General features: G+C 42.1%; 2 protein-coding genes across 7 annotated transcripts in view; one reads left to right on the top strand and one right to left on the bottom strand.

Moving 5' to 3' along the window:
* slc15a4 (solute carrier family 15 member 4) overlaps positions 1–6,685 on the bottom strand; it is a 37,272-nt gene extending 30,587 nt beyond the window's left edge. Inside the window, exons 1-5 of one of the 2 annotated variants that reach the window (XM_029762725.1) lie at positions 6,586–6,685; positions 4,572–5,195; positions 3,133–3,425; positions 2,152–2,293; positions 1,909–1,995 (exon numbers count right to left, since the gene is read on the bottom strand). In XM_029762725.1, the coding sequence (XP_029618585.1) occupies positions 1,909–1,995; positions 2,152–2,293; positions 3,133–3,425; positions 4,572–5,147 (1,098 nt within the window). In that variant the 5' untranslated portion in view covers positions 5,148–5,195; positions 6,586–6,685. Of the gene's footprint in view, positions 1–1,908; positions 1,996–2,151; positions 2,294–3,132; positions 3,426–4,571; positions 5,196–5,416; positions 5,734–6,585 lie in introns of those variants that run through there. The other variant, XM_029762724.1, reaches the window with a different exon arrangement.
* The window catches only part of glt1d1 (glycosyltransferase 1 domain containing 1), a 41,908-nt gene continuing 31,452 nt past the window's right edge, over positions 5,890–16,345 (top strand). Inside the window, exons 1-3 of one of the 5 annotated variants that reach the window (XM_029762729.1) lie at positions 5,890–6,323; positions 8,185–8,360; positions 13,773–13,878. In XM_029762729.1, the coding sequence (XP_029618589.1) occupies positions 6,256–6,323; positions 8,185–8,360; positions 13,773–13,878 (350 nt within the window). In that variant the 5' untranslated portion in view covers positions 5,890–6,255. The remainder of the gene's footprint in view (positions 6,324–8,184; positions 8,361–13,772; positions 13,879–16,345) is intronic. The other 4 variants (XM_029762726.1, XM_029762727.1, XM_029762728.1 and 1 more) reach the window with 4 other exon arrangements.

Raw genomic sequence — 16,345 nt, 5'->3', positions numbered from 1 at the left:
ATACACATGACTGCCTCTCTACTGTACCCATTTGGCCTTGCCTCAACACTTACACATTAAAACTAACTGGGAGGGGAAAATACTAAATTAAATTATTTATTTATTTATTATTTAGGGTTATATTCTGGCCAGTAATATAAAATCTTCCATTTCCGCTTTGATGTCATCACTGCTTGCCCTTGCTTTGCCAAGCTTACCCTGGCTACGTGCTCTCAGCTATCATCAGAGTAGGATATGATTTCCTGAAAAAATATATTCTCTGTACAGCTCAAATGTATCTCCAGAATTAAAGGTGCACAACATCACTGTGGTAAAGATATCTAATCTCACTTCCATTTTCAATTTGATGACTGCTTAGAGTATGGTAAAAGCACTTCCTTTTTTTTGGAAACAGAAATACTACATGCTGAGAATGAAAATAAGCAATAACATTTCCTGTTTAAATGATACTTGAATGTAAAGACCATTTCATAAAATCACTTGCTGAGAAATGGCCATTTCACCTGAAAACTGTTTTGACAGATAGTATTGAAATACAAATGAAAAACAGAATAAGTGGCATGTTTTTGCTCTTTTTAGATCTGTAAAAAAAGGGGCAACCTGCAGTTGCTACATACATTTTTGGACATAAAAATGTATACCTACCCATTGAATCTGGAAGAATATAACTTATAAATGCCTCATGAGCTTAGTTCAAAAGTCGTACCCCATCAGAACACAAAATATAGGACTATTGGTCTCCAATGTTTGTAAACAAAGTAAAAGTAAACAAACACTATTGCCTCAAAACATGGTTAAAACTATAGTGTTGATATCATGCATGGTAAGTCCTTGCATCCATAGCTCTGTATGAATTTGAGAGTGGTTACGTTTCTCAAGCCCCATCCCTCGACTTTTTACCGAAACAGTGGCAGGGAGGGGTTTTGTTATTGTTTCAACTGCGGATTTCCCCCTTTAAGATGGTGGATGTTTTAACACCATAGAATGTGTGGTTAAAGAGTTTCAGTTCACATTTTAGCCTACATACTTCCCTTACCACCCTATGCATGTGTATGTTCAAATGCCTGACAGACTTTGAATCTAAAAGTAGCAACAAACCCAAACAGGTGCTAGTCTCTTAACCATTTGTAGTCAAAGTATGTGATGTGGATTAACCAAACACTTCACATAAGCTACTCCCTGGGAGATAATGGGACACACACTACAACAGAATATATATGGCCTAGTCTAGTCAGAGGCATCACCCAGGAAAAAAAATGTCTGACCGAAGCACAAGAGACAACGGAAAACCAGGTTGTTTATCTGTGATTAGGGAGTGGGTCAAACTTTTGATTTAATCCTCAGGGGTTTTAGCAACCTTGACTGCTTCCAGCTGTTGTCTCTGATGCTTTTTTCACTGGCCTACTGACTCATCTCTACTCTACAGGGAAACGAATCCTTCCCATTCTAAATCAGGTGAGACAGAGACAGCCAACTGGACCTGTGGGCTGTCTGCCAACAAACAAAACGTGATATTTAACCTTCAAGTTTGAGTAATGTCCAAAATGTGACAGACTGTTTTCTAGCATTTGTTCAGAGCAAAACATTTACTACCCACTGGGCAAAGACTGGTTGAATCAATGTTGTTTCCACGTCATTTCAACAAAACAATTCAATGTGATGCCGTTGAATCAACGTGGAAAACTGATTGGATTTGCAAAAAGTCGTCAACGGAAGGGATTCAGTCGTTTTTTCACCTAACTTGTAACCTAGATCCAATGACATGGTGAATGTTTTTGCTGATTTCACATTAGTTGTCAGTTCAACCAAATGTAAATCAAAACTAGATATTGAAATTACATCTCTGCCTAGTGGGAATAATCATAGCACACATGCAGGCAAATCAGCTGGGGTTCAATTTGAGATTACCTGGAGGGTGCCGTCACTGCTGTTGGTGCCTGTGCTGGTGTCAGGAATCCTTAGATGTAGGCTCTGGAGGAAATATGTTGTCTGCATCTACAGAACAGTGAAAAGAAAATTCCTATTTCTTAACTGATGCCATTTTGACTGCAAAAACACTGAAAAAAACCTACTGTACTTGATCCTGATGTAATTAATGTTGCTTAGATCTATGAAAACGAAAGGAGGGGAATAGATAAATAAATCTCTCACCTGAAAGTATACAGTCCAGTATGGGATAAGAGCAAAGAACACCGGGAGAACTTTAAGCATTGCTTTCACCTCCTCCACCTTCTCCTCAGGGAATCTCCCTCCATATGTCACCTTGGCACTGTCCAGCATGGTCGGTTTAGCCCTTAACAAGAGAAGAAATACAACACATTTTAACAACTTTAAAAGACATACAAAGTTGCTACTGCATGTTTTGATAAGGGCCGTACAATTTAGTAAATATCCCATAAACAAACTCAGCTACAATTCAACTAAATTCTGGAGTTAAGAGACTTAAATTTGGCATTTTTTGTGAATGTCTCTCCTTTAAAATAACAGCACTTCTAGTGAAAGGGCAGAAATGTTATACTAAAGCCTATAATCCCCATCTCTGGATAAAAAGCCTTAATAAGGAATTCTTGAAAGGCTGCAGGATTGACCAACTTAAAATATTCAATGTCAAGTTTTTGGACTGATTGTGCTACTTAGGTTCAAAGTCAAGCAACAGAACTTTGGAATAACTTTCCTCCACAACGAATGATGATGAACGCCAGAAAAAAATAAAAAATACTTCTACAGTACAGGCTGGGGATCAAAGAAAGGTTTAACATAAAGGGCTACCAGCAAAACCAAGTGGTGCGATCTTGGACCAGAGAAGCACCATACCATACACAGACACACACGCTTTTATCCAAAGCGACTTAGTCATTTTACATATGGGGGGTGCTGGGAATGGAACCCACAACCCTGGCGTTGCAAGCGCCATACTCTACTAACTTAGCCAAACAGGAGCGCAGAGCCTTATTTTTTTTTATCCTAAAGCAGATTTGAAGATGTTTGCTATAAAGTTAAGAGTATTGGGTGTCCATCGAGATCAGAGAGAGCCCAGCCTCATTCACACCCTTGATCTAGCCCACATCCAGCTACTGATATAGTACTACTAAGTAAGAGCAACACAATGGTGATCTGGCTGGCCCCTCTTACCGTAGCAGGTTGGGCTCTTTGGGCTGTGCAGTGCAGCAGGCGTAACCCAGGATCTTGAACATATCAGTGAAGGCACTACCGTCAGCTGGCTTGTTGATGAAGACTGTACGCCCCAGCAGGAACACCAGGAAGGAGACACCCAGGCACACGGCTGGGATGATGTACCCCAACTGGAAGTTGATGTTCTGCTGGATATAAGCCACGCCACCTAGGGACAAGATGGCCCCTAGGTTGATGCACCAGTAGAACCAGTTGAAGAACCTGCGAGTGGCCTCTGGGCCACGATCTTTTACCTGTGAGGCAAAAGGGGTTGTCACGGCAACCAATATCATTCAACCTCTGCAATCCATCAGCATCCTTAAGAAAAAAAACTGAATTGTAGTATTATAATCAAACTCAATAGGCTAGACCTAAAATGGCCATGCATGGCCATCTAAAATAAACAGTAGGCCTAATAATCATTCAATCTTGGACCATTAAATAAGAATTTGTTCTTAACTGACTTGCCTAGTTAAATAAAAGGTAAAATAAAAATAAAATAGAGTGTATAACTACCATGTGATGCAGCCTACAGTGCTAATATATTCCTTCTATTCCGTGCTTCAAAAAAGGGGAAGTAACCTTGTGAAAAGCAATGACTGTCCACTAAATCATGACTGGGTTAATCTAATAATGTTTTGAAGGTGAACAACTCATTCTACTCAATGGCATGACCATTTTACCCAAATATTACTTTTGTATCCCACATGAAACATTTAACAATCAAAATGAAAGTGTCTAAACCAATCACACACTAAAAATGTGGCAAGCAAAAACAATTGAAAATCATATGACGATGGAATTGAAATCTGTGCTAATCAAAGTCACCACCTCTTTGAAAACTATTTTGGCCAGCCTGGTTTAGCTAGATTTGAATAACAATGACCCCTTTCAGAGATTTCCCACTGAAATGGGCTTTCCTCCTTCATGACGGGTCTTATAGGTAGGCCTAATACTTCATTTCGATGAGAAAAAGAATGAGACACATGTGAGTTTCGCTTCCTATGCTTATGTAAAATTACTCATCTAGCATTCTTCTCAGCCTTAGATGACTGGTGTGTTGACCTGATTGATGGCATTACCCAAATGTAAACCTCATGATACAAATTGCCAATGGCTACAACTAGCAGGGGTCTTACGGATTGAGTGATCATGGTAAACCTAGAGAGATGACAGGCATAGTACATCAAACATTTTCCTATTCCACGATTACCCTTTCAGTCCATATACAAGGCTGACCAAAGTAAGATCTTGTTAGAACCTTTCAGGTGTTATAAATTAGGCTGTGTTAGACGGGATCGCATTAGCAACAGTGTTAAGCATAATACATTGAGCATTCATTAAGTTTTCATAAGAGATCTTAGAGAGATTGCTTTGTTCAGTCATAAGATATACTGTACCTGGTCTGCCCCAAATGGAGTGATGTTAGATTTCACTGTTCCCACACCAAGGGCAATGAGAACAAGGGCAGTGTAGATCACTGGCCCACAGTAAGGTGCCCGTGTGGGGCAGGTCACATTGCTTGGAAGGGTACCGTTTGTGCTCAAACACTCAGCCGGTTGCACTGGAAATGCCATTTCATCACCACACAGGGTATTCCGGGGGTCTGTACTTGCGATAAATGGGAAAAACAGTATGCCAAGAAAGTACAGGATCAAACTGCCAGCAATGGTCCAGAACTTTCCCAGATATGCATCAGCCAGCCAACCACCGAATGGTGAGATCAGGTATGTAACCCCCATGAACATCAGTGGTGCCTGGCTGGCCTGAGTTCCCTCCCAATAAAATGGGCTACTGTTGAGGAAAAGGACCAGGTTGGAAGTGATGCCATAGAATGCCACTCGTTCCAATGATTCTGCCAGCAGAATAGTCGCACATGCCAGTCTTCTGCCCTGGAACACTGACACAGGCCTGTTCACAGTCACAGAGCTGCTGTCCAAAAGAGGGGTGCTCTCACTGGCATTCCTGCTGGCCATCTTCTGCTGACTTGTTGACTTGAAATGTTCACTGGAAAAACGTCAAACCTAAACAAAATGAACACAGGATGATAAAAATACAACGATACTAGGTGTTAAGATGTTGGAGAGATTACAACAGGGTGGTTCAGTTTGAGAGCTTCTTGTTTTCTTAGATAGCTAAATAAGGCATGGAATATTTGCTAGTTTACAAAGTTTGGTGTGGTTCATGACATCGGCATGCTAGCACGATGATTCGCATCATAAAACTGAGAAGTAGCATACAGTACCTTTAATGAATGACACACGTTCCAACGTCTGCCATTTAGCCTCCTATCCTAACAGTTTTCTTGCTCGACCTGACACAAAATCAATGTGATCAGAAAAGATAATATCTAGCAAGCTAGCTTGCTACTCGCGTAACTGTAATGAACCTGACACTCACACTGCCTGTCACAGCACTGGCGCGTGACTGTAAGCTCCTTCAGCAGTCTAAATTGTGCTTGTTCCCGAATAACATAAACAGATTAAACGACTTCACATACCACTACTGACAGTTTGAGCGACTGAGGCAGTCAATCCCTACATTTTACAAATTTGTGATTCGTGCAGTTGTTGCGTTGTTTAGATGCACATAGTTGAGTCATCTTAATTCCTCCCACTGTCGTATTTTAGCCTAGATCCATTGGCCAGAATGGTAACATGCTTATAATCTATTGGTCGAAAAGGAAGCCATTCAATACTAACACTTCCTGCAGGGCTTGCAGTTCCTCTTTCTTTTGAGTAGAGAGTGTCATGAATGAAGATCAGATTACTCAAAATGGAATGAAACAAATTAATAAACATAGCCATATAAATAATTATATAGCTATATTGTTTTTTTTAAATGGTCGCTAGGCTTTTTCTGGAGGGGGCAGAGAGAGCGTTCCTCGTGTCCAGGGGAACATTATGAAAGACGGACTGTCATTTGTAAACAGTCCCACGTGTGCCAACGATGACGTAGCTCATGGTGTCAACAGGATGAGCTATAAACAGCCTGTAACTCAGGCAACTCTACACTAATTGAATATTCTTTTTATATCTAACCTCTATTCAAATTGTAAATGTAGAGACAGCCCTGGGTGTAGCTATGAAATTGCTATTTCTTGCATGCCTCAGTCCAAAAACGGGAAACTGCACCACAGCCGAGAGAATAAGGTAACGTTAGCGAGCTAGTTTTTGGGTTGTCTTGAAAATAAGGAAGTAACGTTAACGTGCTAGCTAGCTCACTGTCAGGAAGATGTGGATCATTAAATATTGGAAACCGGAGCGCAATTAATTTACCTAGCATACAATAAGGAATCATAGCATGTTGGATCTGCAATACATGCCCAGTATTGGCCAATGATTCCCATTCAATGGTCAGTGCCAGAGCCATGTATTTATCGAAATGCACGACTCTGGGCAGTACCCACCTCACCTGTCATTGGTTGTCAAATCTATTGGCTAACTTCAGCTGGATCAACGCTCCCATCGGGGAATCAGTCGTGATCAATCAAAAACATTAACGTGTAGAGACTGTTGTTAATTAACATGTGGAGGTAGAGGGGGGTTCGTTTCCGGAGAAATGTCAGTGCCGAACTGCCGATGAAGCGAACATAACAATACATGAATTAAAGTATTTGTTTGATTGGAGGTGGAGTAAAATGGCGGAAGTGGATGCTGAGTTCAAATCAAGCAGAGAGTTCAGTAAAGTTGGTGAAGATGAATGTCCTGAATGGACAACCATAGTTTTGAAAACTGGATCAAAAAGGAAATTGTCTAAAATGAGTGGAGGATACGTCTATAAATGATAATGATTCATATCTTCTTTGGATGCGTTTGTTGAGTAAGGATGCGTATGTGGGAAACCCATTTGAGGTGTCAAATGGTGAAGTATATGCTGGGAAAAGTGTCAGAGTGACCAGAACTCTGTCAGAGTGACCAGGAGTGGTCTTATTTTGATTCATTGTATTTCTGAAGAACAGAGGAAGATTGCATTGGGCCTCAAAATGATCCCGACAACAGAAGTTTTGTGCTTTGAACTTCAGAGTAGAGCACCTGTCAAAGGAGTCATCTCAGTGGTGACCACGGATGTTCAGGTTGAATACCTGAAGAGAATTCCTGGTGTGGTTGGTGCCCGGCGTTTGACCTGCTGGGTGACGAGAAAAAGAAGAAAGTCTCTGGCGGTCCTTTTGTTTTTTGATAAAGAGCATCTACCTATGCATGTGAAGCTTGGTTATGTAAGATGCGTTGTAAGAGCTTTTGTTCCCAAACTACTGCAGTGTAAGAACTGTAAAGGTTTTGGCAATGTTTCAAGTGTGTGTAGACAGATGGAGTATACTGAAAAACGTTGTGTAGAAGGACGACGGACTTGCAATTGTGGTGGGGATCATGATCCCGAGTTCCTGGGGTGAAGGAGTTTGAGGTGGCAAAAGTTAGAGCGACCAATCGAATCTCGTATGCGGAGGCGATTAAAAGATTGGAGAAGACAAGTAATCCTACTGAAGTAATCCTAGGTAGTGGATCCACCACAGCCTGTTGTAAATGTTTGCTGTTAGTCAAAAGATACCCTGTGTTAAAAGGGAAGATTTTTGTGGCGTTCATTGCCACAGTTATAAACTGTATGGCTCAATTCTCAAAGAAGTCTAAGAAACTGGACATTATTGTGGCTGCGGCAGAAATGTTTTTAGGACTTAAGAATTTTACATCTGAAGACTAGCAAGGGGTACTGGCGCCAGAAGACGGCCCGCCCGCCCTCCCAGGCTCCCCTTTAGCCTCTGTAGGGATCAGATCGGTTTATTTTTATACCAGTGAAGTTGTTTTATTTATTTTAAGTAGTTTTTTGCTAGTAGTTCCGTTTTTGGGGGGGGAATTCTGTTTCCATCCCGCACAGTAGGTGGCAGAATGCACATTTAAATGGTTGCCAATATACCATAGAAGAAGTAGTGCTCCCAACTAGCTAGCTATCCAGTTAACCTACACATCGAGATATAGCTATAGTGCTAGCTAACTGTAAGCTACAATCTTTTCATTTCAGGGCACACATTGAATCAGCGGGTCACACCTGTGAGCTTCGAGATGCTGCGGATTTCAAGTCATCGGCAGAGGTGGCCAGTTTGATAGAACAGAAGCCACCCTTCGAGGGTGCTATTGCCATTCACCTGTTCAAAGGAGGCAGGCTCCTTCTAGGTGAAGCTACAGTACCTTCAGAAAGTATTCATTCCCGTTGACTTATTCCACATTTTGTTATGTTACAGCCTGAATTCTGAATTGATTAAATCTATTTTTTGCACACAATTCCCCATAATAACAAAGTGACAACATTTTTTTATAAATGTTTGCTTATTTATTGAAAATATCAGTATTCAAACCCCTTTGCTATGACACTTCAAATTGAGCTCAGATGCATCCCGTTTCCTTTGATCATCCTTGAGATGTCAATACAATTTGATTGGAGTCCACCTGTGACTAGGGATGCACAATTTGGGGAATATTCAGAGGTCGAAACTTTCCGTGGGAATTAACGGGAATATATGTGAATTAACGGAAATGTATGCAAATTAATATTAATACCATTTAAATGTAGATGTTTTTTTGCATTGATTTACGGTTGAAGTCGGAAGTTTACATACATCTTAGCCAAATACATTTAAACTCAGTTTTTCACAATTCCTGACATTTAATCCAAGTAAAAATTCCCTGTCTTAGGTCAGTTAGGATCACCACTTTATTTTAAGAATGTGAAATGTCAGAATAATAGTAGAATAAATTATTTATTTCAGCTTTTATTTCTTTCATCACATTCCCAGTGGGTCAGAAGTTTACATATACTCAATTAGTATTTGGTAGCATTGCCTTTAAATTGTTTAACTTGGGTCAAAGTTTTGGGTAGCCTTCCACAAGGTTCCCACAATAAGTTGGGTGAATTTTGGCCTATTCCTCCTGACAGAGCTGGTGTAACTGTGTCAGGTTGTAGGCCTCCTTGCTTGCACACGCTTTTCCAGTTCTGCCCACAAATGTGCTATAGGATTGAGGTCAGGTATTTGTGATGGCCACTCCAATACCTTGACTGTTGTCCTTAAGCCATTTTGTCACAACTTTGGAAGTATGCTTGGGGTCATTGTTCATTTGGAAGACCCATTTGCGACCAAGCTTTAACTTCCTGACTGATGTCTTGAGATGTTGCTTCAATATATCTACATAATTTTCCTCCCTCATGATGCCATCTATTTTGTGAAGTGCACCAGTCCCTCCTGCAGCAAAGCATCCCCACAACATGATGCTGCCACCTCTGTGCTTCATGGTTGGGATGGTGTTCTTCGGCTTGCAAGCCTCCCCCTTTTTCCTCCAAACATTACAATGGTCTTTATGGCCAAACAGTTCAGACCAGAGGACATTTCTCCAAAAAGTACGATCTTTGTCCCCATGTGCAGTTGCAAACTGTAGTCTAGCTTTTTAATGGCGGTTTTGGAGCAGTGGCTTCTTCCTTGCTGAGCAGTCTTTCAGGTTATGTCGATAGGACTCATTTTACATGGATATAGATACTTTTGTACCTGTTTCCTCCAGCATCTTCACAATGTCCTTTGCTGTTGTTCTGGGATTGATTTGCACTTTTTGCACCAAAGTACGTTCATCTCTAGGAGACAGAACGCGTCTCCTTCCTGAGCGGTATGACGGGTGCGTGGTTCCATGGTGTTTATACTTGCCTACTATTGTTTGTACAGATGAACGTGGTACCTTCTGGCATTTGGAAATTGCTCCCAAGGATAAACCAGACTTGTGGAGGACTATCATTTTTTTCTGATGTCTTGACTGATTTCTTTTGATTTTCTTATGATGTCAAGCCAAGAAGCACTGAGTTTGAAGGTAGGCCTTGAAATACATCCACAGATACACCTCCAATTGACTCAAATGATGTCAATTAGTCTATCAGAAGCGATTAAATCCATGACATAATTTTCAGGAATTTTCCAAGCTGTTTAAAGGCACAGTCAACTTAGTGTATGTAAACTTCTGACCTGCTGGATTTGTGATGCAGTGAATTATAAGTGAAATAATCTGTCTGTAAACAATTGTTGGAAAAATGACTTGTGTCATGCACAAAGTAGATGTCTTAACTGACTTGCCAAAACTATAGTTTGTTAACAAGAAATTTGTGGAGTGGTTGAAAAACGGGTTTTAATGACTCCAACCTAAGTGTATGTTAACTTCTGACTTCAACTGTATTTACCATATCATATGGAGACAGAAACATAAACCTTTTACCTTATCATAAGTAGACATAATTGCAAATGAATAAATCCTTCCAATATAAATGTTAAAAAACTATTTAGTTACGAATTGAACTTTAATGAAATTAGTTGACTCTTCACATTTAACATATATTCACCCCACCCAGGATTGTAATCAAAACTTACCAGAAAGCATGTAGTCCTTGGCTCAGACAGTGTAGTAGTGTGGGCTCAATAGCATCTCACCAGTGTGCAAGATCTTGAGAATCAGCTGTACATGTGATGGAAGAGTGCACTGTGCATGCAGAGGGTTGCAATTCCATTGAATTGGGGCTAGTTTCATCAAAATATGACACAAGACCTAGAATTGGTTTATGTGTATCCCACGAAAAAGGTTCACTGTTATAAGTTAACTTTTTTTTGATGAATTAAAGGAAAATTCCCCAAATTCCCAGACTTAACTTACCATGGAAAATTTCCAGAACAATTCCGGAAATTTACGGGAAAGTTTTTGACCCTTTGCAACCTTACCTGTGACCAATTCAATTGTTTGGATGTGATTTAGAAAGAAACACACCTGTCAATATAAGGTCCGACAGTTGACAGAGCCGAAACTAAACCAAACTATATCTCGGCAAACTGTCCATAGATCGTCGAGATATAATTGTGATGAGGCATATATCTGGGGAAGGGTATAAAACAATTTCTAGAGTGTCGAAAGTTTCCAAGAGCACAGTGGTCTCCATCATTGGGAAATGGAAAAATATGGAACTACACAGACTCTGCCTAAAGCTGGCCAACTGGGCAAGAAGAACCTTGGTCAGGGAACCCAATGACAACTCTGACAGAACTACAGAGTTCCTTGGCTGAGATGGGGGAACCTGCCAGAAGGATAACAGTCTCTACAGCACTTCACCAATCTAGAGTTTATGGGAGAGTTACCAGACGGATGCCATTCCTGAGAAAAAGGCACATGACGGCACACCTGGACTTTGCAGAAAGACTCTGAGAGCATAAGGCAAAAGATTATGTGGTCTGACGAGACATAAATTGAACTCTTTGGCCTGAATGCAAAGCACTATGTCTGGAGAACCAGGCACAGCTCATCACTCGTCTAACACCATCCCTACCGTGAATTATGGGGGTGGCAGCATCATGCTCAAATCAAATTTTATTTGTCACATGCTCCGACCTTACAGTGAAATGCTTACTTACAAGCCCTTAACCAACAATGCAGTTTTAAGAAAATCCCCCAAAAAGTAAGAGATAAGAATAACAAATAATTAAAGAGCAGCAGAAAATAACATTTTTACATTTACATTTTAACAATAGTGGGGCTATATACAGGGGTACCAGTACAGAGTCAATGTGCGGGGGGCACCGTATTGAGGTAATTATGTACATGTAGGTAGAGTTATTAGTGGCTATGCATAGATAATAACAGAGAGTAGCAACAGTGTGGGGGGGGGGGCAATGCAAATAGTCTGGGTAGCCATTTGATTAGCTGTTCAGGAGTCTTATGGCTTGGGGGTAGAAACTGTTTAGAAGCCTCTTGGACCTAGACTTGGTGCTCCGGTACCGCTTGCCGTGCGGTAGCAGATAGAACTAGGGTAGCTGGAGTCTTGGACAATTTTTAGGGCCTTCCTCTGACACCGTCTGGTATAGAGGTCCTGGATGGCAGGAAGCTTGGCCCCGGTGATGTACTGGGCCGTACGCACTACCCTCTGTAGTGCCTTGCGGTTGGATGCCGAGTGATGCAACCCATCAGGATGCTCTCGATGGTGCAGCTATAAAACCTTTTGAGGACCCATGCCAAATCTTTTCAGTCTCCTGAGGGGGAACAGGTTTTGTCGTGCCCTCTTCACGACTGTCTTGGTGTGCTTGGACCATGTTAGTTTGTTGGTGATGTGCACACCAAGGAACTTGAAGCTGTCAACCTGCACCACTAAAGCTCCGTCCATGAGAATGGGGGTGTCCTCGGTCATCCTTTTTCTGTAGTCCACAATCATCTCCTTTGTCTTGATCACGTTGAGGGAGAGGTTGTTGTCCTTGCACCACACGGTCAGGTCTCTGACCTCCCTATAGGCTGTCTCGTCGTTGTCGGTAATCAGGCCCACCACTGTTGTGTCATCAGAAAATGTAATGATGGGGTTGGAGTCGTGCCTGGCCGTGCAGTCATGAGTGAACAGGGAGTACAGGAGGGGACTGAGCACGCACCCCTGAGGGGCCCCCAATTTGTAAGTCGCTCTGGATAAGAGCGTCTGCTAAATGACTTAAATGTGTTGAGGATCAGCATGGCTGATGTGTTGTTACCTACCCTTACCACCTGAGGGCGGCCCATCAGGAAGTCTAGGATCCAGATGCAGAGAGAGGTGTTTAGTCTCAGGGTCCTTAGCTTAATGATGAGCTTTGAGGGCACTATGGTGTTGAGCTGAGCTGTAGTCAATGAATAGCATTCTCACATAGGTCTTGCTTTTGTCCAGGTGGGAGAGGGAGTGCAATAGCGATTGCATCATCTGTGGATCTGTTGGTGCGGTATGCAAATTGGAGTGGGTCTAGGGTTTCTGGGATAATGGTGTTGATGTGAGCCATGACCAGCCTTTCAAAGCATTTCATGGCTACAGACGTGAGTGCTACGGGTCGGTAGTCTGTGGATGCTTTTCAGCAGCAGGGTCTGGGAGACTGGTAAGGTTAGGGGGAACAATGAATTAAGCCAAATACAGGCAAATCCTTGATGAGAACCTGCTTCTGAGTGCAAACAACCTTAGACTGGGCGAAAATGTATGTTCCAACAGTACATTGACCCCAAGCATACAGCCAAAGCAATGCTGGAATGGCTTCAGAACAAGAATGGGAAAGTCCTTGGGTGGCCAAGTCAAAGCCTGGACTTGAATCCCATTGAAAATATTTGGAAAGACTCTAAGATCGCTGTTCACTGCCGCTCCCCATCTAACTTAACAGAGTTTGAGAAAATCTGACTTGCAAGGCTGATAGACATACTTAATTTGGCTCAAAGCTCTAATCGTCGCCAAAGTTGCTTCTACAAAGTATAGACTCGGGTTTGAATACTTATGTAAATTAGATATTTATGTATTTCATTTTCAATACATTTGCAAAAATGTAAACAAAAACTAAAATAACTGTCATTATGGGGTATTGTGTGTGTTGAATTCTGTCTTTAACTATAAAATGTGGAATAAGTCGGTAATGAATACTTTTTGAAGCCACTGTATATTTGCGTCTTATCAGCTTTTCTTATTCCCTTATTGATTCACCCTTTCTTTGAGGTGAATTGTACCGATAATGTAATTGATAGTAGCTTAACTAGCTAATAATAGAAGGATAAAGGTTCCAACTTGATCAACATCCCCCCTTTTCTGCTCTTTTATACCAGATACTCAAGTGCCCTTTGGAGTAGTCTTCGGAGGAACAGACATTAATGAAGATGTGAAAGTGGAGCAGAAGCGTGCAGTTATGGAGCAGGTGTTGCTGAAAGCCAGGTGAAGTCAAGCCTCTCAGACTCTAGATTTGGAAACCATTAATGTCCAGTTGAACCACAGACTCAAATCCAATGTCTTTATATAGCCCTTCTTACATCAGCTGATGTCACAAAGTGCTGTACAGAAACCCAGCCTAAAACCCCAAACAGCAAGCGATGCAGGTGTAGAAGCACAGTGGCTAGGGAAAAACTCCTTAGAAAGGCCAGAACCTAGGAAGAAGCCTAGAGAGGAACCAGGCTATGAGGGGTGGCCAGTCCTCTTCTGGCTGTGCCGGGTGGAGATTATAACAGAACATGGCCAAGATGTTCAAATGTTCATAGATGACCAGCAGGGTCAAATAATAATAATAATCATAGTGGTTGTCGAGGGTGCAACAGGTCAGCACCTCAGGAGTAAATGTCAGTTGGCTTTTCATAGCCGATCATTCAGAGTATCTCTACCGCTCCTGCTGTCTCTAGAGAGTTGAAAACAGCAGGTCTGGGACAGGTAGCACGTCCGGTGAACAGGTCAGGGGTTCCATAGCCACAGGCAGAACAGTTGAAACTGGAGCAGCAGCACGGCCAGGTGGACTGGGGACAGCAAGGAGTCATCGGGCCAGGTAGTCCTGAGGCATGGTCCTAGGGCTGAGAGAGAGAGAGAGAGAGAGAGACTTAAATTCACACAGGACACCGGATAAGACAGGAGAAATACTTCAGATATAACAGACTGACCCTAGCACCCTGATACACAAAATACTGGAGGCTGAGACAGGAGGGGTCGGGAGACACTGGCCCCATCCGACGATACCCCCGGACAGGGCCAAACAGGTAGGATATAACCCCACCCACTTTGCCAAAGCACAGCCCCCACACCACTAGAGGGATATCTTCAACCACCAACTTACCATCCTGAGACAAGGCTGAGTATAGCCCACAAAGATCTCCGCCACGGCACAACCCAAGGGGGGGCGCCAACCCGGACAGGTAGATCACGTCAGTGACTCAGCCCACTCAAGTGATGCACCCCTCCTAGGGACGGCATGGAAGAGCACCAGTAAGCCAGTGACTCAGCCCCTGTAATAGGGTTAGAGGCAGAGAATCCCAGTGGAGAGAGGGGAACCGGCCAGGCAGAGACAGCAAGGGCGGTTCGTTGCTCCAGTGCCTTTCCGTTCACCTACACACTCCTGGGCCAGACTACACTCAATCATAGGACCTACTGAAGAGATGAGTCTTCAATAAAGACTTAAAGGCTGAGACCGAGTCTGCAGCTCTCACATGGGTAGGCAGACCATTCCATAAAAATGGAGCTCTGTAGGAGAAAGCCCTGCCTCTGGATGTTCGCTTAGAAATTCTAGGGACAGTAAGTAGGCCTGCGTCTTGTGACCGTAGCGTACGTTTAGGTATGTACGGCAGGACCAAATCGGAATGATAGGTAGGAGCAAGCCCATGTAATGCTTTGTAGGTTAGCAGTAAAATCTTGAAATCAGCCCTTGCCTTAACAGGAAGCCAGTGTAGGGAGGCTAGCACTGGAGTAATATGATCACATTTTTTGGTTCTAGTCAAGATTCTAGCAGCCGTGTTTAGCACTAACTGAAGTTCATTTAGTGCTTTATCCGGGTAGCTGGAAAGTAGAGCATTGCAGTAGTCTAACCTAGAAGTGACAAAAGCATGGATTAATTTTTCTGCGTCATTTTTGGACAGAACGTTTCTGATTTTTGCAATGTTACGTAGATGGAAAAAAGCTGTCCTTGAAACAGTCTTGATATGTTCGTCAAAAGAGAGATCAGGGTCCAGAGTAACGCTGAGGTCCTTCATAGTTTTATTTGAGACAATTGTACAACCATCAAGATTAATTGTCAGATTCAACAGAAGATCTCTTTGTTTCTTGGGACCTAGAACAAGCATCTCTGTTTTGTCCGAGTTTAAAAGTAGAACATTTGCAGCCATCCACTTCCTTATGTCTGAAACACAGGCTTCCAGGGAGGGCAATTTTGGGGCTTTACCATGTTTCATCAAAGTGTACAGCTGTTTGTCATCCGCATAGCAGTGAAACTTAACATTATGTTTCCGAATGACATCACCAAGAGTTAAAATATATTGTGAAAACAATAGTGGTCCTAAAACGGAGCCTTGAGGAACACTGAAATTTACAGTTGATTTGTCAGAGGACAAACCATCCACAGAGACAAACTGATATATTTCCGCCCGGCCAGGACTTGACCATACATACAGAATGCGTGCTAACAATTTTCAACTACTGTACTCTGGACAGTTCCCTTGCTTTTTTGCAATTTTAAATGTCTACCCCTGAACACATTACCAAAAAGCCCATTCTGAAAAATATAACACCAATAAACTTGCTATTGAATGAATGCGTTATAATTTACAGTATCACATTTTAAGACCACTCACACAAATAACAATTGTATAATTGCTGCCTTGACTGCACTATGTTTCTATATATTGTCTCAGTAGTGGATAGTGCACCA

Source organism: Salmo trutta, chromosome 9 (genome assembly GCF_901001165.1).
Source record: "Salmo trutta chromosome 9, fSalTru1.1, whole genome shotgun sequence".
Taxonomy (NCBI): Eukaryota; Metazoa; Chordata; class Actinopteri; order Salmoniformes; family Salmonidae; genus Salmo; species Salmo trutta.
Note: the sequence above shows the minus strand (reverse complement) of the source record. Positions and strands in the feature narration are given on the sequence as shown.